Below are 23,800 nucleotides of genomic sequence, written 5' to 3'. Positions count from 1 at the left end.
AGAGAGAAAGACTACTAACGTCTTCCATACATTGTTGTATTGCCAGAATTCATAGAGAGAAAGACTACTAACTTCTTCCATACATTGTTGTGTTCCCAGAATTCATAGAGAGAAAGACTACTAACTTCTTCCACACACTGTTGTGTTCCCAGAATTCATAGCGAGAAAGACTACTAACTTCTTCCATTCATTGTTGTGTTCCCAGAATTCATAGAGAGAAAGACTACTAAATTCTTCCATACATTGTTGTGTTCCCAGAATTCATAGAGAGAAAGACTACTAACTTCTTCCATACATTGTTGTGTTCCCAGAATTCATAGAGAGAAAGACTACTAACTTCTTCCATACACTGTTGTGTTCCCAGAACTCATACCGGATGAAGTGGGACTCATTAGCCAGTCGCTGAACTGTCACAGCAAGACGGGAGAAAATAAAGCAGAAGCTTGCATTTTTTACTTCTGCTTGAATTGGTTGTTTGATTCCAAGTAAATACCCAGCCAACATTCCAGAACATTCGTTAGGTCGCGGCAAATTATCTCATAACACAAAAAATGTCCAGTCGTGGTGATGATTACAGAATGTATGTATAAAACATTCGCCTGATGTTGCAAGAACGTTCCTAGAACACATTTAATCTGTTCTTTAAAAGGTTCCCACAACTTAATGAAACATTCTGGGAATCTTTAAAGAACAGACAAAATGTGTTCTACTTCTTCCCAGAGGAACGAATCAGGATTTAGTCTAACTACTAATTGAAACATTGGCAGGATTCTCTTGTTGTCTTGAGAATCGTTAATGACAAGACTTACTTAACGTCATTCCATCCTATAGGCTACTCTCTCTCTCAATTCAATTCAAATTGCTTTATTGGCATGACGTAACAATGTACATATTTCCAAGGCGTACTTTGGTGATTAAGTGATTCATTTACACTATTAACATAATTAAAATAATAATAATCAATATTGTCAACGGGACAACAGTAACAACAATAACCAAGGGTCAAAATAACCATTGAACAATAACAATATAGAGGACATGTGCAGGTTGGTTGGTCTGTCAGACACTGTCCCTCATCTTATGGCAGGCAGCAATGTAGTGCTCTGCCAACCCACAGCTCTCTGAGTCCTCCCCCAACAGGACGGGTAGCCGATTCTCATCAGAGAGGTCTTTGAAACCTTGAAAAACGGTTTCAAATTTGTGTAAACTGCACTCTCTAAATGCAGCTCTGTCTCAGGTTCTGCTGTGGTGCAGTGGTTGCACAGCCTTTCCTCTACAGGGAGACAGGTTTTCCTGTGTCTGCCCTTCTCAATGGCAAGGCTGTGCTCACTGAGCCTGTACTTTGTAAAATCAGATTTAAAAAACAGATAAAACAACACTTTATGGAACAGCGAAGAGACACACACACACACACACAGACACACACACAGACACACACACAGCATTCACAAACACATGCTAACACACGCACTCTACACACACACATTTTAATATTGTTATTTTGCTGTATTATTGATTTTGTATTGTAAATATGTTATGGTAGAGTAGGGTGTTGTGTTATGTATTGTTTTATTGGATGTAAATTGTGGTTGGACCCCAGGAAGAATAGCTGCTGCCTTGGCAGCCGCTAATCGGGATCTGTAATAAATACAAATACAAATACTTTGTCAAGGTTTTTCTAAGGTTTGATCAGTAACCATGGTCAAATAGATTGCCATGGTGTACGGTCGATTTAGGGCCAGATAGCCTTTGTGCTTGTGCTTGTGTTTCCCAATAAGCAATGTAGTTTCGTTTTGACTGTGTTGTAATTTGGTTTATTCTGACTGATTGGATGTTCTGGTCCCGAGGCTTCAGTGTGTTAGTAGAACAGGTTTGTGAACTCAGCCCCAGGACCAGCTGGATGAGGGGACTCTTTTCTTTGCTCAGCTCTTGGCATTGCAGGGCTTGGTAATGATATGAGAGGGGGTCACTGTATTTTAGATGTTTCCAAAACTTAAATGCTCTTTATTAAGTTTTTATTATTAGTTGATATTGGCCTAATTCTACCTTGCATGCATTGTTTGTAGTTTTCCTCTGGACATGAAGGAAAATCTTACAGATCTCTGCATGCTGGGTTTCAATTGGGTGTTTGTCCCATTGGGTGAAATCTTGTTTTGACACATTCAATTAGTTTTAGCCAAATTGTAATAGGTTTTTCAATGCGTTTTTTTTCCATTTCTTTAATGCCTCATGTAGGTGTCCAGTTGAGCTTCTTTTAAACATTTACATTTTAGTCATTTAGCAGATGCTCTTATCCAGAGTGACTTACAGTTCATGAGTGCATACATAATTTTTTTCTTTTTCATACTGGCCCCCCGTGGGAATCGAACCCACAACCCTGGCGTTGCAAACACCATGCTCTATCAACTGAGCTACATCCCTGCCGGCCATTCCCTCCCCTACCCTGGACGACGCTGGGCTAAACCTAAGTAATTGTAGTGTGTACAGTACTTATATATTTAAACGTAAGTAATTGTAGCGTGTACAGTACTCTATATATTTAAACTTTTTTTTTTTTACCTTTATTTAACTAGGCAAGTCAGTTGAGAACAAATTCTTATTTACAATGACGGCCTACACCGGCCAAACCCGGACGACGCTGGGCCAATTGTGCGCCGCCCTATGGCACTCCCAATCCCGGCCGGATGTGATACAGCCTGGAATCGAACCAGGGGGTCTGTAGTGAAGCCTCAAGCACTGAGATGCAGTGCCTTAGACCGCAGTGCCTTAGACCGCAGTGCCTCAGACCGCAGTGCCTCAGACCGTAGTGCCTCAGACCGTAGTGCCTCAGACCGTAGTGCCTTAGACCGCTGTGCCTTAGACCGTAGTGCCTCAGACCGTAGTGCCTCAGACCGCTGTGCCTTAGACCGCAGTGCCTTAGACCACTGCACCACTCGGGAGCCTGCATGCAGGGTCCCAATGGGGTGTTTGTCCCATTGGGTGAAATCTTGTTTTGCAAGTGGACCCCACACCTCGCTTAGGCAATTGTAGTGTGTACAGTACTCTATATATTTAAACCTAAGTAATTGTAGTGTGTGCAGTACTCTATATATTTTGTACCAATTGGGAACTTTGGTCTAATTCCCTGAGATCTGGATCTTCTCTGGAAAATCATTATTTTAGTATTTTTGTTGTTTGCTGCCAGGGCCCAGGTCTGGCAGTACTGCTCTAGCAGGTCCAGGCTCTGCTGTAGGCCATGTGCTGTGGGTGACAGCAGGCACAGGTCATCTGCCAAGAGCAGGCATTTAACCTCTGAATTAGACTACATGTACATCAGTTCACATAAATTACTGGGTAACAATATGCCAAGCAGTCAAATACACTTGGTGTCCGGGGCTCAATAAGGTCCGGTTTCTTGTACACAGATTAAGCCTCTAAAATTGCCAGTGTAGTAATCCCCTACAATAACCCATCTGTAGCTTACAATATGTATTCAGTTTTATTCACACCTAAAAGAAAAACAACACATTTGAATTTGTTTGGTGACAACAATAATACAGAAAATACTCATTGTGGGCTATAACATGAGACACCGTATTACGGTAACATCTAGATAACTACATTAGCTATATATTATCGCAAGTAGGATATTTCATTTATTTATGTTTGAAAGTTGGATCACATGTAGTCTATGTAATTAGATTGTAAAGATGGAAGGATAAATGTGTATGTGCACTCTAGATCCAAACTGTTACAGACCTATATCCATCCTGACCTGCCTTTCGAACGTTTTTTGAAAGCCAAGTTAACAAACAGATCACCGACCATTTCGAATCCCACCGTACCTTCTCCGCTATGCAATCCGGTTTCCGAGCTGGTCATGGGTGCACCTCAGCCACGCTCAAGGTCCTAAACGATATTATAACCGCGATCGATAAAAGACAGTAACGCGCAGCCGTCTTCATCGACCTGGCCAAGGCTTTCGACTCTGTCAACCACTGCATTCTTATTGGCAGACTAAATAGCCTTGGTTTCTCAAATGACTGCCTCGCCTGGTTCACCAACTACTTCTCAGATAGAGTTCAATGTGTCAAATCGGAGGGCCTGTTGTCTGGACCTCTGGCCGTCTCTATGGGGGTGCCACAGGGTTCAATTCTCGGGCCGACTCTATTCTCTGTGTATATCAATGATGTCGCTCTTGCTGCTGGTGACGCTCGGATCCACCTCTATGCGGACGACACCATTTTGTATACATCTGGCCCTTCATTGGACACTGTGTTAACAAACCTCCAAACGAGCTTCAACGCCATACAACACTCCTTCAGTAGCCTCCAACTGCTCTTAAACACTAGTAAAACTAAATGCATGCTCTTCAACCGAACGCTGCTTGCACCCGCCCACCCGACTAGAATCACTACTCTCGGCGAGTCTGACCTAGAGTATGTGGACAACTACAAATACCTAGGTGTCTGGTTAGACTGTAAACTCTCCTTCCAGACTCACATTAAGCATCTCCAATCCAAAGTTAAATCTAGAATCGGCTTCCTATTTCGCAACAAAGCCTCCTTCACTCATGCTGCCAAACATGCCCTCGTAAAACTGACTATCCTACCGATCCTTGACTTCGATGATGTCTTTTACAAAATAGCCTCCAACACTCTGCTCAGCAAATTGGATGTAGTCTATCACAGTGCCATCCGTTTTGTCACCAAAGCCCCATATACAGTGAGGGAAAAAAGTATTTGATCCCCTGCTGATTTTGTACGTTTGCCCACTGACAAATAAATGACCAGTCTATAATTTTAATGGTAGGTTTATTTGAACAGTGAGAGACAGAATAACAACAAAATAATCCAGAAAAACGCATGTCAAAAATGTTATAAATTGATTTGCATTTTAATGAGGGAAATAAGTATTTGACCCCTCTGCAAAACATGACTTAGTACTTGGTGGCAAAACCGTTGTTGGCAATCACAGAGGTCAGACGTTTCTTGTAGTTGGCCACCAGGTTTGCACACATCTCAGGAGGGATTTTGTTCCACTCCTCTTTGCAGATCTTCTCCAAGTCATTAAGGTTTCGAGGCTGACGTTTGGCAACTCGAACCTTCAGCTTAGCAACACCCACCCGTAGTCTGCGCTCCAGCACGTATATCTCACTGGTCATCCCCAAAGCCAACACCTCCTTTGGCCGCCATTCCTTCCAGTTCTCTGCTGCCAATGACTGGAATGAACTGCAAAAATCTCTGAAGCTGGAGACTCTTATCTCCCTCACTAACTTTAAGCATCAGTTGTCAGAGCAGCTTACCGATCACTGCACCTGTACACAGACATTCTGAAATTAGCCCACCCAACTACCTCATCCCCATATTGTTATTTATTTTGCTCATTTGCACCCCAGTATCTCTATTTGCACATCATATTTTGCACATCTATCATTCCAGTGTTAACTACGAAATTGTAACTATTTTTGCACTATGCCCTATTTATTTATTGCCTTACCTCCATAACTTGCTACATTTGAACACACTGTATATATATTTTCTGTTGTATTTTTGACTTTATGTTTTGTTTTACCCCATATGTAACTCTGTGTTGTTGTTTTTATCGCACTGCTTTGCTTTATCTTGGCCAGGTCGCAGTTGTAAATGAGAACTTGTTCTCAACTGGCTAACTCGGTTAAATAAAGGTGAAATGAAAAAATAAAAATGTAAAAAAGGATTACAATAATGAGATGTATCAAAATAATGCTTGCAGAGCAGAATTAGGAAAATACCCACTAATTATCAAAATCCAGAAAAAAGCTGTTAAATTCTACAACCACCTGAAAGAAAGCAATTCATAAACCTTCCATAACAAAGCCATTACCTACAGAGAGATGAACCTGGAGAAGAGTCCCCTAAGCAAGCTGGTCCTGGGGCTCTGTTCACAAACACCAACAGACCCCACAGAGCCCCAGGACAACAACACAATTAGACCCAACCAAATCATGAGAAAACAAAAAGATAATTACTTGACACATTGAAAAGAATGTACAAAAAAAACAGAGCAAACTAGAATGCTATTTGGCCCTAAACAGAGAGTACACAGTGGCAGAATACCTGACCACTGTGACTGACCCAAACTTAAGGAAAGCTTTGACTATGTACAGACTCAGTGAGCATAGCCTTGCTATTCAGAAAGGCTGCCGTAGGCAGACCTGGCTCTCAAGAGAAGACAGGCTATGTGCACACTGCCCACAAAATGAGGTGGAAACTGAGCTGCACATATTCCCCTCAGATTACACAGACCCACAAAGAATTCGAAAACATATCAAATTTTAATAAACTCCCATTTCAATTGGGTGAAATACCACAGTCTGCAATCACAGCAGCAAGATGTGTGACCTGTTGCCACAAGAAAAGGGCAACCAGTGAAGAACAAACACCATTGTAAATACAACCCATATTTATGTTGATTTATTTTCCCTTTTGTACTTTAACTATTTGCACATCATTACAAAATTGTATTTAGACATAATATGACACTTGAAATGTCTTTATTCTTTTGGAACTTTTATGAGTAACATTTCCTGTTAATTTGTATTTTTTTATTTCACTTTTGTCTATTATCTATTTCACTTGCTTTGGCAATGTTAACATACGTTTCCCACGCCAATAAAGCCCCTTAAATTGAAATTGTATCCACCAATCCAAAGAAAGGATAGGCCTGAGTTAGACGGCTGGCCTTGCCGATTTGTGGAGGGCTACTCCAAGTGTTAGGGCTGAGAGACATGTACCTTGTGTGGGAAATGTGCAGCCAGAGGGCATGGGATAGAGGAGTGTGTAGTTTCGGTGGATGAAGTTGTGAGACAGGCAGGTTGAGGTGGCCAGAGTCAGAGCAGTGCTGAGGCAGTGAAGAGAGTAGAGGAGGATGGGTCAAGGGCACAGGAGGCACCTTCATTGGGGAGAACAGGCTTGTGGTATTGACTGCGGAATCAGTGTGGAATGGTATCAAATACATCAAACACATGGTTCCAGGTGTTTGATGCCATTCCATTTGCTCTTTTTTTTTTTCTTTATACAATTTATCAATAAAATATTGATGAAAGTCACCTTGTCCTAGAGAGATTTATACTGTTGTGAAAACGTCACGCCAGGGTATGCTTACACAAAACACAGCCCTTTATACTAAAATCCCCTATGGGAAAATGAATGGAACCATTTCCCTGTTTGATGAGGTTTTATGTGTATTATGACTCATACTGTGGTCCTCTTTATCCACACTCTTTGACTTTGTCCAACTAACCATGGCGGAGTTAGTCTCTACAAAAAGACACCGCAGAGAGAAACAGTTGGTGGGTTGTTCCGCTATGGTTCACAGGCCAGAACGGTAGTAGTCACATGGTCTGGTACTTGGCATTCTGGGAAACAAACAGAGCGGTGTCTGGTGTATGAAGAGCATTCAGCCTCCACAGACGGTACTATTGTGGCCAAAACAACAAATAAGACGCAGCTGGCTATCAGACTGACGGCGGCGCTCCGGTTGTCACTTTGCCCCGGGAAGAATACCGGTGAAAGCGCCCGTTGGAAAGGATTTACGGGACTTTGTACAGGCAAGCAGCTAGCCAAGTGGAGTCAATCTCAGTGGACTAGCAACTCGTTGCAAGGTTTTACGCCAAATAGGACAGACGAGTCGCAGAAGTTGGAGTCTTGCACGGATTTATCTCTGGACCGTTTCGTAATGATACGAATTGTAGGCTTGATCTGATGTTTTTAGCAATACCGTGACTTTCTGGTCAGTTTGTTGCCTTTCCTCGGCTTGCCAGATTTCCATCGACCGATTCTTTTGAACGCAGGGATTTTGTGACGATACCTGCCGTGAGTAATTTATGGCGTTTTCCTCCTATTCGAGGCGATGTGAAAACGTTTTTCATAAGTCATTGGACTGGCATGTCTCCCAATTGGTGTACCCAAGATAAAGAACTGTCACACTGGACGATACTTCTTATAATGGCAACCCAGATTGGAATAATTTCCTTTTGAAGCCCATGTAAACAGTTGTCCTCTGTGCTGAGAAATAGAAATGGGTCCCCAACACAGAAGACATCGATAACCATTCTCACTGTCAGCACGTTACCCTAATTATCTTTCTCAGTTGTCATTATTTATGTTCAAGCGTCGTCGTTTCTTCAAGGGAAACGGTGACATTCAAGTTACAACGCACTTCTTCAATCTGAGCACCACCAGTCAGAGCGACAGTCCATCTTCCTGAGACTCCGTTGTAGGGCAACCATGTGGGGCGCAGGGTCGACACCATCCCTCCATGTCGTCCTAAAGGTCCTGAAACACGCTGCGGTCAAAGGACAAATCCAGCTGAACCGCTGGCTCCAGAGATCCTCCCCGGACGAGTGCAATAAAATTGACATCCTGATATGCAACGCCTTTGACGAGAGAGGAGGCGCCGTTGGCAAGTCTGACGGAGACCTGGAGAGCATCATTGACACTGGCATGTCCTTCACCGGTGGCGGCGCCACCAACGGAGAGTTCAGACACCCGTGTTGTATTACCACGTGTTGCTTCAAGAGCGCCCTCATGGCATGCATTCTGACAGCTGTCTGCTTCTCCTCCGTGGCTCTAGTCAGACAGCACCTCAAGGACCTTCTGCTCTGGGTGGAGAGCTTGGACAGCCTGGTTGGAGCCATGCTGTTCATAGTTGGTCTGATCATTGTGTCCTTCCCGTTCGGCTGGGGTTACATGGTGCTGAACGTGGCTGCGGGGTACCTCTATGGCTTTGTGCTGGGTATGGGACTGGTGATGGTCGGGGTGCTCGTTGGGACCTTCGTGGCTCACCTGGTGTGTAAGAGACTGTTGACGGACTGGGTGGTCAACAAGGTGGGGAACTCTGAGCAGCTCAGTGCTGTGAAACGGGTGGTGGAGGGGGGGAGTGGACTCAAAGTGGTGGCCTTAGCGAGACTCACGCCCATACCGTTTGGACTCCAGAATGCAGTGTTTTCAGTGAGTATGGTTGAAAATCTTGCAAGTAAAGTTTCTGATGGTTTCCCCATTGTCTGTGCAGGTGAGAACCAGAACGTCTACACCCTATTACCTACATAGTAGGGCTGCACAATTAATCGCATTCACATCGAAATTGTAATATTGACATGTGCAATACACATATCGCAAGAGGAATCCAATAATAATAATAATAATAATACACATATCGCAAGAGGAATCCAATAATAATAATAATAATAATACACATATCGCAAGAGGAATCCAATAATAATAATAATAATAATAATACACATATCGCAAGAGGGATCCATATTGCAATATTTTTGAAACGCCACTCAGCTGCGTGTGATGTTTGTTTTTATAGTTGACTGTTTGTTGTATCTCTCCCGTATGATGTTCTGTTCCAGAGCGACTTACATGAGCAATTAGGGTTAAGTGCCTTGCTCAAGGGCACATCAACAGATTTTTCACCTAGTCGGCTCGGGGATTAGAACCAGCGACCTTTCGGTTACTGGCACAACGCTCTTACCCACTAAGCTACCTGCTTACAAACAAGAATTCCACTTTGCTTCTTAATATAAATGATTCTATATCAATGATTCCAACAGTTCACCCAAGTGTTTTGATCTATGTCACAAGTCAAACCGCAATAAATAAAATAAATACATCGTAATCGAAGTATGAAGAGAATAGTCTGCGTTTGGGACAGATGGCATCTGCAAGGGGTGGCTGACCTTGTTTCTGGAGAGCCCAGTGGATGTGCAGGCCTTTGTTCCAGCCCTGCTCCAACATACTTGAATGATTCAGTTAATCTAGCCAAGGTCCTGATGAGCAGCTGATTTGCAGTATCAGGTGTGTTCGAGCAGGGCTAGAACAAAAGCCTGCACTCTTAGGAGAACAAGGCCTAGCATTCCAAAAGCCCCTGGGCAAGTGTGTAAAAACTTGACTGGCAAATATAGACCAAATAGTAGTTTAGTTTGTTGAGCAAGTTATTGACCTTTAGTAAACAACACTTCAGTTTGTTGAGCAAGTTATTGACCTTTAGTAAACTATACACACTAGGCTAGGGGTGTGCAGAGTACTGGGAAAAAATGAGTTTTGTAACGGATATGGAGACACTTCCGAATATGATTATGACAAGTATTTAAATGTATCTGTGATCGGGAAAAAAATCATTTCCAGCTGCATCTCTCTTTCACTCAGACAGCATGAAGTGCTCCAAACAACTATTGGCTAGTTCTTCTGTCTTCAATGAAATGGGCGGGATATCGGTTAAGACTGCTGCAATGATTGGATTAGAACAAGCCGCACGGCTGTTTCACTCACAGTCACTGTCTCCTCAATCAGTCACTCACCTCAGGGCACAAGGCTCCCCTTCTCCAAACCTCATGTATGAATCAGCATTCGTAGCTAGTCATTGTTATTTAATCTAGTTATTTCCTGTCTACTTGTTTTAGGCCATATGGTTGTTTTAGTCTCTACTTGGCTGAGGCCATATGGTTGTTTTAGTCTCTGCTTGGCTGAGGCCATATGGTTGTTTTAGTCTCTACTTGGCTGAGGCCATATGGTTGTTTTAGTCTCTACTTGGCTGAGGCCATATGGTTGTTTTAGTCTCTACTTGGCTGAGGCCATATGGTTGTTTTAGTCTCTACTTGGCTGAGGCCATATGGTTGTTTTAGTCTCTACTTGGCTGAGGCCATATGGTTGTTTTAGTCTCTACTTGGCTGAGGTCATATGGTTGTTTTAGTGTCTACTTGGCTGAGGCCATATGGTTGTTTTAGTCTCTACTTGGCTGAGGCCATATGGTTGTTTTAGTGTCTACTTGGCTGAGACCATATGGTTGTTTTAGTCTCTACTTGGCTGAGGCCATATGGTTGTTTTAGTCTCTACTTGGCTGAGGCCATATGGTTGTTTTAGTCTCTACTTGGCTGAGGCCATATGGTTGTTTTAGTCAGTCTACTTGGCTGAGGCCATATGGTTGTTTTAGTCTCTGCTTGGCTGAGGCCATATGGTTGTTTTAGTCTCTACTTGGCTGAGGCCATATGGTTGTTTTAGTCTCTACTTGGCTGAGGCCATATGGTTGTTTTAGTCTCTACTTGGCTGAGGCCATATGGTTGTTTTAGTGTCTACTTGGCTGAGACCATATGGTTGTTTTAGTCTCTACTTGGCTGAGGCCATATGGTTGTTTTAGTCTCTACTTGGCTGAGGCCATATGGTTGTTTTAGTCGGTCTACTTGGCTGAGGCCATATGGTTGTTTTAGTCTCTACTTGGCTGAGGCCATATGGTTGTTTTAGTCTCTACTTGGCTGAGGCCATATGGTTGTTTTAGTCTCTACTTGGCTGAGGCCGTATGGTTGTTTTAGTCTCTACTGGGCTGAGGCCGTATGGTTGTTTTAGTCAGTCTACTTGGCTGAGGCCATATGGTTGTTTTAGTCTCTGCTTGGCTGAGGCCATATGGTTGTTTTAGTCTCTACTTGGCTGAGGCCATATGGTTGTTTTAGTCTCTACTTGGCTGAGGCCATATGGTTGTTTTAGTGTCTACTTGGCTGAGACCATATGGTTGTTTTAGTCTCTACTTGGCTGAGGCCATATGGTTGTTTTAGTCTCTACTTGGCTGAGGCCATATGGTTGTTTTAGTCGGTCTACTTGGCTGAGGCCATATGGTTGTTTTAGTCTCTACTTGGCTGAGGCCATATGGTTGTTTTAGTCTCTACTTGGCTGAGGCCATATGGTTGTTTTAGTCAGTCTACTTGGCTGAGGCCATATGGTTGTTTTAGTCTCTGCTTGGCTGAGGCCATATGGTTGTTTTAGTCTCTACTTGGCTGAGGCCATATGGTTGTTTTAGTCTCTACTTGGCTGAGGCCATATGGTTGTTTTAGTCTCTACTTGGCTGAGGCCATATGGTTGTTTTAGTCTCTACTTGGCTGAGGTCATATGGTTGTTTTAGTGTCTACTTGGCTGAGGCCATATGGTTGTTTTAGTCTCTACTTGGCTGAGGCCATATGGTTGTTTTAGTGTCTACTTGGCTGAGACCATATGGTTGTTTTAGTCTCTACTTGGCTGAGGCCATATGGTTGTTTTAGTCTCTACTTGGCTGAGGCCATATGGTTGTTTTAGTCTGTCTACTTGGCTGAGGCCATATGGTTGTTTTAGTCTCTACTTGGCTGAGGCCATATGGTTGTTTTAGTCTCTACTTGGCTGAGGCCATATGGTTGTTTTAGTCAGTCTACTTGGCTGAGGCCATATGGTTGTTTTAGTCTCTGCTTGGCTGAGGCCATATGGTTGTTTTAGTCTCTACTTGGCTGAGGCCATATGGTTGTTTTAGTCTCTACTTGGCTGAGGCCATATGGTTGTTTTAGTCTCTACTTGGCTGAGGCCTTCTAATCATTGAGTCATTGCTCTCTCAGGCAGACCAGATGTTAGGTCGAGGATGGGTACATTGTTTTGATAGGCCGGTTCAGTAGATCATATTTTCATGTCCTGGATACTGGGAGAAGAGTGACCTAATACATTGATGATAGGCCTGTAATGGTGGCTTTGATCGACTACGGCTGTTATGAAAGAGGTAGCATTTTGGTTCGATAGTGCCTTCACTGTGACCGTACAGATGATCTTGCTTACTGGCCAAAGATTGACAGTTTGATTGTCCAACTGCAACCTGCAACTATTATTAACTTGAATCAACTACTAGGTTACATTTTTGATTGGTGTGGCTTAAAGGTAGTTATTGTTGCATGTCAGAGTGGCTTTCTTAGCATAATGCAGTTGCAAAATAGGTAGCATTTTTTTTTGGGATAGTACCCTAACCTTACAGACCCAGGAGCGTCAGTTTCATTTAGTCTATCAGGAGTCCACGGGGCCTACAGCATCAAACAGATATTCACTTGGAACCAGGCGGCAGGTAGCTTAGTTAGTTAAGAGCGTTGTGCCAGTAACCGAAAGGTCGCTGGTTCTAATCCCCGAGCCGACTAGGTGAAAAATCTGTCGATGTGCCCTCGAGCAAGGCACTTAACCCTAATTGCTCCTGTAAGTCGCTCTGGATAAGAGCGTCTTTTAAATGACTAAAATGTAAATGTTACGGGTTGGGTGGCTTAAGATGGTTACAAAGTTGCTGGTAATGATGTTGGCGATGCCACTTCTAAAATCACAGTTATAGTTTGCTAACAGTTTAGCTAAACAATAACATCTCAAGCATCATCTACTGTTGAACTAGACAATGTTTTTGTCATTCATGACCAGCTTACGCTGCTGTAGAACTCAAGCAACACACGTAGAAAAACGACATACCATCCCAAAAAAGTCATTTGAAAACTATTTAAATGTGCTCTGAAATCGATATTCTGCCATAGTAAATGCTGTCACATTGGTTTGTGGGTGATGAGCGAGCCAGACTGAGCCGAACAGCCAATAAGGGGTTTGCGACAGTGTTTGCACTGCCACCCTGCTGTTAATCATTTATGTAGTTCAGACAATAAATGTACAGTGCCGTCAGAAAGTTATTCACACCCTTTGACTTTTTCCACATTTTGTTGTGTTACAGCCTGAATTTAAAATGGATTAAATTGAGATTGTGTCACTGGCCGACACACAATAACCCATGATGTCAAAATGAATAACAAATTAAAAGCTGAGGTCTTGAGTCAATAAGTATTCAACCCCTAAATAAAGCCTAAATAAGTTCAGGAGTAAAAATGTGCTTACCAAATCCCATAATAAGTTGCATGGACTCACTCTGTGTGCAATAATAGTGTTTAACATTATTTTTTAATGACTACCTCATCTCTGAACTCCACACATACAATTATTTGTAAGGTCCCTCAGTCGAGCAGTGAATTTCAAACACCGATTCAACCACAAAGAAGGGCACCTATTGGTAAATGGGTAAAAAATAAAGCAGACATTGAATATCCCTTTGAGCGTGGTGAAGTTATTAATTACACTTTGGATGGTGTATCAATACACCCAGTCACCACAAAGATACAGGCGTCCTTCCTAACTCAGTTGCCGGAGAGGAATGAAAGCGCTCAGGGATTTCACCATGAGGTCGATGGTGACATTAAAACAGCTAGCGTTTTTTAAATGGATGTGATTGGAGAAACTTTCTTGATCCATCCTCAGTTAACTTTTTGTCCTGAATACAAAGCGTTATGTTTGGGGCAAATCCAACACAACACATCACAGAGTACCACTCTTCATATTTTCAAGCATGGTGGTGGCTGCTGCATCATGTTATGGGTATGCTTGTCATCGGCAAGGACTAGGGAGTTTTTTTTTTTTAATAAAAATAAACGGAATAGAGCTAAGCACAGGCAAAATCCTAGAGGAAACCCTGGTTCAGTCTGCTTTCCAACAGACACTGAGAGACAAATTCACCTTTCAGCAGGACAATAACCTAAAACACAAGGCCAAATCTACACTGGAGTTGGTTACCAAGACGACATTGAATGTTCCTGAGTTGCCTAGTTACAGTTTTGACTTAAATCGGCTTGAACATCTATGGCATGATTTGAAATGTCTGTCTAGCAATGATTAACAACCAACTTGACAGAGGTTGAATAATTTTTTCAATAATATTGTACAATCCATGTGTGCAAAGATCTTAGAGACTTACCCATAAAGACTCACAGCTGTAATCGCTGCCGAAGGTGATTCTAACATGTATTGACTCAGGGGTGTGAATACTTATGTAAATGAGATATGTATTTCATTTTTAAATGAGCAAAAATGTCTAAAAACATGTTTTCACTTTGTGATTATGGGGTATTGTGTGTAGACGGGTGAGAGAGAAAAAGAAAAATGTAATCCATTTTGAATTCGGGCTGTAACACAACAAAATGTGGATTAAGTCGGGGGGTATGAATACTTTCTGAAGGCGCTGTCCTCCAGTATTTCACAGTAGTTAGTTATTATATTTTCATACACCAGATACCTTTTCCTGGATGGGTGACTTGTCCCAAATGTAACCCTATTCATTATAAAAGTGTGAGTGAGTGAGTTGTATAGGATTGTAGCTTCCATTTGACGTAAACCAGTCAGCAGCCAGCAGCCAGTGAGTGCATACTTTTTTCATACTGGCCCCCTGTGGGAATCGAACCCACAACCCTGGCGTTGCAAGCGCCATGCTCTACCAACTGAGCTACACGGGGGCATGTATAGGTCTACAAAGGGCCTAAAATGGCTGCTTTCATTGTGATAATGTTTTGGTGATACAAATGCAAAAGAAATGCCAAACATTCTTCATGAAGTTACTGTGAGAATTGCCAGAAGATTGTGAGATGGATACCAAAAAATATTTCTGGCCTACGCTTTGTGAACACAGGCCCTGGCGTCATGGGTGGGACATTTATAACCACTGGACAGGGAACTTCCAAGTCCAACATCCAAGTCCCTCACAGAGTCTGAGTCCCAAATGGCACCCTATTCCCTATATAGTGCACTACTTTAGACCAGAGAATGGCACCCTATTCCCTATATAGTGCACTACTTTAGACCAGAGAATGGCACCCTATTCCCTATATAGTGCACTACTTTAGACCAGAGAATGGTACCCTATTCCCTATATAGTGCACTACTTTAGACCAGAGCACCCTATTCCCTATATAGTGCACTACTTTAGACCAGAGCACCCTATTCCCTAAATAGTGCACTACTTTAGACCAGAGCACCCTATTCCCTAAATAGTGCACTACTTTTGACCAGAGCACCCTATTCCCTAAATAGTGCACTACTTTAGACCAGAGCACCCTATTCCCTAAATAGTGCACTACTTTTGACCAGAGCACCCTATTCCCTAAATAGTGCACTACTTTAGACCAGAGCACCCTATTCCCTAAATAGTGCACTACTTTTGACCAGAGCACCCTATTCCCTATATAGTGCACTACTTTAGACCAGAGCACCCTATTCCCTAAATAGTGCACTACTTTTGACCAGGGCCCATAGGGAATATTTTCGGTATCTATCTCAGATTCTTACAGAAAATATTCCCTATGGGCCCTGGTCAAAAGTAGTGCACTATTTAGGGAATAGGGTGCTCTGGTCTAAAGTAGTGCACTATATAGGGAATAGGGTGCTCTGGTCTAAAGTAGTGCACTATATAGGGAATAGGGTGCTCTGGTCTAAAGTAGTGCACTATATAGGGAATAGGGTGCCATTCTCTGGTCTAAAGTAGTGCACTATATAGGGAATAGGGTACCATTCTCTGGTCTAAAGTAGTGCACTATATAGGGAATAGGGTGCCATTCTCTGGTCTAAAGTAGTGCACTATATAGGGAATAGGGTGCCATTCTCTGGTCTAAAGTAGTGCACTATATAGGGAATAGGGTGCTCTGGTCTAAAAGTAGTGTACTATATAGGGAATAGGGTGCCATTCTCTGGTCTAAAGTAGTGCACTATATAGGGAATAGGGTGCCATTCTCTGGTCTAAAGTAGTGCACTATATAGGGAATAGGGTGCCATTCTCTGGTCTAAAGTAGTGCACTATATAGGGAATAGGGTGCTCTGGTCTAAAGTAGTGTACTATATAGGGAATAGGGTGCCATTCTCTGGTCTAAAGTAGTGCACTATATAGGGAATAGGGTGCCATTCTCTGGTCTAAAGTAGTGCACTATATAGGGAATAGGGTGCCATTCTCTGGTCTAAAGTAGTGCACTATATAGGGAATAGGGTGCTCTGGTCTAAAGTAGTGCACTATATAGGGAATAGGGTGCTCTGGTCTAAAGTAGTGCACTATATAGGGAATAGGGTGCCATTCTCTGGTCTAAAGTAGTGCACTATATAGGGAATAGGGTGCCATTCTCTGGTCTAAAGTAGTGCACTATGTAGGGACTGGGGTGCCATTTAGGACTGTGAGGGACATTTGATGTATTTCAGAATCTAGACACTCCATGATCCATTACGGTTCACAGATCATAGGGTCTTACAGAAAGCATGTATAGGTCTAAAATGGCTGCTTTCATAATGATTTTCCCCAAAAAAAATGGTTCATGTCAAACAATCTGAGATACCAAAAAATATTATCAACCTACGCATGGAATCGCCCTTGGGTGTAGTTCTGTCTGTCCAAAGGTTATAACGTCCCTCCCAAGACAAGACCGCTCTTTGACCCTCCACTCTGCCGAACACTGACACTCCCAAATCACTCCATTGTACAAGTTGTTTCCACTTGTATCATGTCTTGTTGAAGAACAGTAAAAACTAAAATCACGCTCTTGATCTTTATTTTTTAGCAGATATAGATGCTGCTGGTTGGAACAACATAGACTAGTATTTAGTCATTAGTCCCCTAAGTCAATTTGACCGGCTTACGTTAGTCGCTAAGTGATAGATTGGTTTACAACTAAACCAATTGTAGTGTGTAGTTCATTTAGGGAGGCCTATCTTGCTGAGGCCAGAAGCCACTCTTCTACTGTTCCTAGGCTTTTGCATCCCAAATGGCACCCTATTCCCTATGTAGTGCACTACTTTAGACCAGGAACCATAGGAACCATAGGGCTCTGGTCAAAAGTAGTGCACTACATATGGAATAGGGTGCCATTCAGGACACAGACAAGGCCTCTTCCTTCCTTCCTTCCTTCCTTCCTTCCTTCCTTCCTTCCTTCCTTCCTTCCTTCCTTCCTTCCTTCCTTCCTTCCTTCCTTCCTTCCCTTCCCTTCCTTCCTTCCAGGCATAAAGGGGGTTCCCTTCCTCCGACCTGCAGGCCCGTCTGTTTCCTGTTTCGTTGTCGAGCTGCTCTTCCTCTTCCCTATATAATTAATGATTCCCCAGATGACATCCTCTTCCCTATATAATGAATATGATTCCCCAGATGACATCCTCTTCCCTATATAATTAATGATTCCCCAGATGACATCCTCTTCCCTATATAATGAATATGATTCCCCAGATGACATCCTCTTCCCTATATAATTAATATGATTCCCCAGATGACATCCTCTTCCCTATATAATTAATATGATTCCCCAGATGACATCCTCTTCCCTATATAATTAATATGATTCCCCAGATGACATCCTCTTCCCTATATAATGAATATGATTCCCCAGATGACATCCTCTTCCCTATATAATTAATATCATTCCCCAGATGACATCCTCTTCCCTATATAATGAATATGATTCCCCAGATGACATCCTCTTCCCTATATAATTAATGATTCCCCAGATGACATCCTCTTCCCTATATAATGAATATGATTCCCCAGATGACATCCTCTTCCCTATATAATTAATATGATTCCCCAGATGACATCCTCTTCCCTATATAATTAATATGATTCCCCAGATGACATCCTCTTCCCTATATAATTAATATGATTCCCCAGATGACATCCTCTTCCCTATATAATTAATATGATTCCCCAGATGACATCCTCTTCCCTATATAATGAATATGATTCCCCAGATGACATCCTCTTCCCTATATAATTAATGATTCCCCAGATGACATCCTCTTCCCTATATAATTAATATGATTCCCCAGATGACATCCTCTTCCCTATATAATTAATGATTCCCCAGATGACATCCCCTTCCCTATATAATTAATATCATTCCCCAGATGACATCCTCTTCCCTATATAATTAATGATTCCCCAGATGACATCCCCTTCCCTATATAATGAATATGATTCCCCAGATGACATCCCCTTCCCTATATAATTAATATCATACCCCAGATGACATCCCCTTCCCTATATAATGAATATGATTCCCCAGATGACATCCCCTTCCCTATATAATTAATATGATTCCCCAGATGACATCCCCTTCCCTATATAATTAATATAATTCCCCAGATGACATCCCCTTCCCTATATAATGAATATGATTCCCCAGATGACATCCCCTTCCCTATATAATTAATATCATTCCCCAGATGACATCCCCTTCCCTATATAATGAATATGATTCCCCAGATGACATCCCCTTCCCTATATAATGAATATGATTCCCCAGATGACATCCCCTTCCCTATATAATTAATATCATTCCCCAGATGACATCCCCTTCCCTATATAATGAATATGATTCCCCAGATGACATCCCCTTCCCTATATAATTAATATGATTCCCCAGATGACATCCCCTTCCCTATATAATTAATATAATTCCCCAGATGACATCCCCTTCCCTATATAATGAATATGATTCCCCAGATGACATCCCCTTCCCTATATAATTAATATAATTCCCCAGATGACATCCCCTTCCCTATATAATGAATATGATTCCCCAGATGACATCCCCTTCCCTATATAATTAATATGATTCCCCAGATGACATCCCCTTCCCTATATAATTAATATCATTCCCCAGATGACATCCCCTTCCCTATATAATTAATATGATTCCCCAGATGACATCCCCTTCCCTATATAATTAATATGATTCCCCAGATGACATCCCCTTCCCTATATAATTAATGATTCCCCAGATGACATCCTCTTCCCTATATAATGAATATGATTCCCCAGATGACATCCCCTTCCCTATATAATGAATATGATTCCCCAGATGACATCCTCTTCCCTATATAATTAATATCATTCCCCAGATGACATCCTCTTCCCTATATAATTAATATGATTCCCCAGATGACATCCTCTTCCCTATATAATTAATGATTCCCCAGATGACATCCTCTTCCCTATATAATGAATATGATTCCCCAGATGACATCCTCTTCCCTATATAATGAATATGATTCCCCAGATGACATCCTCTTCCCTATATAATTAATGATTCCCCAGATGACATCCTCTTCCCTATATAATTAATGATTCCCCAGATGACATCCTCTTCCCTATATAATGAATATGATTCCCCAGATGACATCCTCTTCCCCTATATAATGAATATGATTCCCCAGATGACATCCTCTTCCCTATATAATTAATGATTCCCCAGATGACATCCTCTTCCCCTATATAATGAATATGATTCCCCAGATGACATCCTCTTCCCTATATAATTAATATGATTCCCCAGATGACATCCTCTTCCCTATATAATTAATATCATTCCCCAGATGACATCCTCTTCCCTATATAATTAATATCATTCCCCAGATGACATCCTCTTCCCTATATAATTAATATCATTCCCCAGATGACATCCTCTTCCCTATATAATTAATATCATTCCCCAGATGACATCCTCTTCCCTATATAATTAATATGATTCCCCAGATGACATCCTCTTCCCTATATAATTAATATGATTCCCCAGATGACATCCTCTTCCCTATATAATTAATGTCATTCCCCAGATGACATCCTCTTCCCTATATAATTAATATGATTCCCCAGATGACATCCTCTTCCCTATATAATGAATATGATTCCCCAGATGACATCCCCTTCCCTATATAATGAATATGATTCCCCAGATGACATCCTCTTCCCTATATAATTAATGATTCCCCAGATGACATCCTCTTCCCTATATAATGAATATGATTCCCCAGATGACATCCTCTTCCCTATATAATTAATATGATTCCCCAGATGACATCCTCTTCCCTATATAATTAATGATTCCCCAGATGACATCCTCTTCCCTATATAATGAATATGATTCCCCAGATGACATCCTCTTCCCTATATAATTAATGATTCCCCAGATGACATCCTCTTCCCTATATAATGAATATGATTCCCCAGATGACATCCTCTTCCCTATATAATGAATATGATTCCCCAGATGACATCCCCTTCCCTATATAATTAATGATTCCCCAGATGACATCCTCTTCCCTATATAATTAATATGATTCCCCAGATGACATCCTCTTCCCTATATAATTAATGATTCCCCAGATGACATCCTCTTCCCTATATAATGAATATGATTCCCCAGATGACATCCTCTTCCCTATATAATGAATATGATTCCCCAGATGACATCCTCTTCCCTATATAATTAATGATTCCCCAGATGACATCCCCTTCCCTATATAATTAATATCATTCCCCAGATGACATCCCCTTCCCTATATAATGAATATGATTCCCCAGATGACATCCTCTTCCCTATATAATGAATATGATTCCCCAGATGACATCCTCTTCCCTATATAATTAATGATTCCCCAGATGACATCCCCTTCCCTATATAATGAATATGATTCCCCAGATGACATCCCCTTCCCTATATAATTAATATCATTCCCCAGATGACATCCCCTTCCCTATATAATTAATATGATTCCCCAGATGACATCCCCTTCCCTATATAATTAATATGATTCCCCAGATGACATCCCCTTCCCTATATAATGAATATGATTCCCCAGATGACATCCCCTTCCCTATATAATTAATATCATTCCCCAGATGACATCCCCTTCCCTATATAATGAATATGATTCCCCAGATGACATCCCCTTCCCTATATAATTAATATCATTCCCCAGATGACATCCCCTTCCCTATATAATGAATATGATTCCCCAGATGACATCCCCTTCCCTATATAATTAATATGATTCCCCAGATGACATCCCCTTCCCTATATAATTAATGATTCCCCAGATGACATCCTCTTCCCTATATAATGAATATGATTCCCCAGATGACATCCCCTTCCCTATATAATGAATATGATTCCCCAGATGACATCCTCTTCCCTATATAATTAATATCATTCCCCAGATGACATCCTCTTCCCTATATAATTAATATGATTCCCCAGATGACATCCTCTTCCCTATATAATTAATGATTCCCCAGATGACATCCTCTTCCCTATATAATGAATATGATTCCCCAGATGACATCCTCTTCCCTATATAATGAATATGATTCCCCAGATGACATCCTCTTCCCTATATAATTAATATGATTCCCCAGATGACATCCTCTTCCCTATATAATTAATATCATTCCCCAGATGACATCCTCTTCCCTATATAATTAATATCATTCCCCAGATGACATCCTCTTCCCTATATAATTAATATCATTCCCCAGATGACATCCTCTTCCCTATATAATTAATATCATTCCCCAGATGACATCCTCTTCCCTATATAATTAATATCATTCCCCAGATGACATCCTCTTCCCTATATAATTAATGATTCCCCAGATGACATCCTCTTCCCTATATAATGAATATGATTCCCCAGATGACATCCTCTTCCCTATATAATGAATATGATTCCCCAGATGACATCCCCTTCCCTATATAATTAATGATTCCCCAGATGACATCCTCTTCCCTATATAATGAATATGATTCCCCAGATGACATCCTCTTCCCTATATAATGAATATGATTCCCCAGATGACATCCTCTTCCCTATATAATGAATATGATTCCCCAGATGACATCCTCTTCCCTATATAATTAATGATTCCCCAGATGACATCCCCTTCCCTATATAATTAATATCATTCCCCAGATGACATCCCCTTCCCTATATAATGAATATGATTCCCCAGATGACATCCTCTTCCCTATATAATGAATATGATTCCCCAGATGACATCCTCTTCCCTATATAATGAATATGATTCCCCAGATGACATCCTCTTCCCTATATAATGAATATGATTCCCCAGATGACATCCTCTTCCCTATATAATGAATATGATTCCCCAGATGACATCCTCTTCCCTATATAATTAATATGATTCCCCAGATGACATCCTCTTCCCTATATAATTAATATCATTCCCCAGATGACATCCTCTTCCCTATATAATTAATATCATTCCCCAGATGACATCCTCTTCCCTATATAATTAATATGATTCCCCAGATGACATCCTCTTCCCTATATAATTAATGATTCCCCAGATGACATCCTCTTCCCTATATAATGAATATGATTCCCCAGATGACATCCTCTTCCCTATATAATTAATGATTCCCCAGATGACATCCTCTTCCCTATATAATGAATATGATTCCCCAGATGACATCCTCTTCCCTATATAATGAATATGATTCCCCAGATGACATCCTCTTCCCTATATAATTAATATGATTCCCCAGATGACATCCTCTTCCCTATATAATTAATGATTCCCCAGATGACATCCCCTTCCCTATATAATGAATATGATTCCCCAGATGACATCCCCTTCCCTATATAATTAATGATTCCCCAGATGACATCCTCTTCCCTATATAATGAATATGATTCCCCAGATGACATCCTCTTCCCTATATAATTAATATGATTCCCCAGATGACATCCTCTTCCCTATATAATGAATATGATTCCCCAGATGACATCCTCTTCCCTATATAATTAATATGATTCCCCAGATGACATCCTCTTCCCTATATAATGAATATGATTCCCCAGATGACATCCCCTTCCCTATATAATTAATGATTCCCCAGATGACATCCTCTTCCCTATATAATGAATATGATTCCCCAGATGACATCCTCTTCCCTATATAATTAATGATTCCCCAGATGACATCCTCTTCCCTATATAATGAATATGATTCCCCAGATGACATCCTCTTCCCTATATAATTAATGATTCCCCAGATGACATCCTCTTCCCTATATAATTAATATGATTCCCCAGATGACATCCCCTTCCCTATATAATTAATGATTCCCCAGATGACATCCTCTTCCCTATATAATGAATATGATTCCCCAGATGACATCCTCTTCCCTATATAATGAATATGATTCCCCAGATGACATCCTCTTCCCTATATAATTAATGATTCCCCAGATGACATCCCCTTCCCTATATAATTAATATCATTCCCCAGATGACATCCCCTTCCTTATATTGTGCACAGGGGCTAAAGATCTCAGTCACTGTGACAGATTTCCATCATATGGATTGTTTAT

General features: G+C 41.3%; 1 protein-coding gene across 1 annotated transcript in view; it reads left to right on the top strand.

Annotated features, from left to right (window-relative positions):
- Positions 1–7,281: 7,281 nt before the first annotated feature.
- Positions 7,282–23,800, top strand: part of LOC121572227 (transmembrane protein 64) — a 35,332-nt gene continuing 18,813 nt past the window's right edge. Inside the window, exon 1 of the mRNA XM_041884170.2 lies at positions 7,282–8,972. Coding sequence (XP_041740104.1) covers positions 8,250–8,972 — 723 coding nt within the window. The 5' untranslated portion in view covers positions 7,282–8,249. The remainder of the gene's footprint in view (positions 8,973–23,800) is intronic.

This window comes from Coregonus clupeaformis, chromosome 8 (genome assembly GCF_020615455.1).
Source record: "Coregonus clupeaformis isolate EN_2021a chromosome 8, ASM2061545v1, whole genome shotgun sequence".
Taxonomy (NCBI): Eukaryota; Metazoa; Chordata; class Actinopteri; order Salmoniformes; family Salmonidae; genus Coregonus; species Coregonus clupeaformis.
The sequence above is the reverse complement of the archived record's forward strand: the minus strand, read 5'-3'. Positions and strand labels throughout refer to the sequence as shown.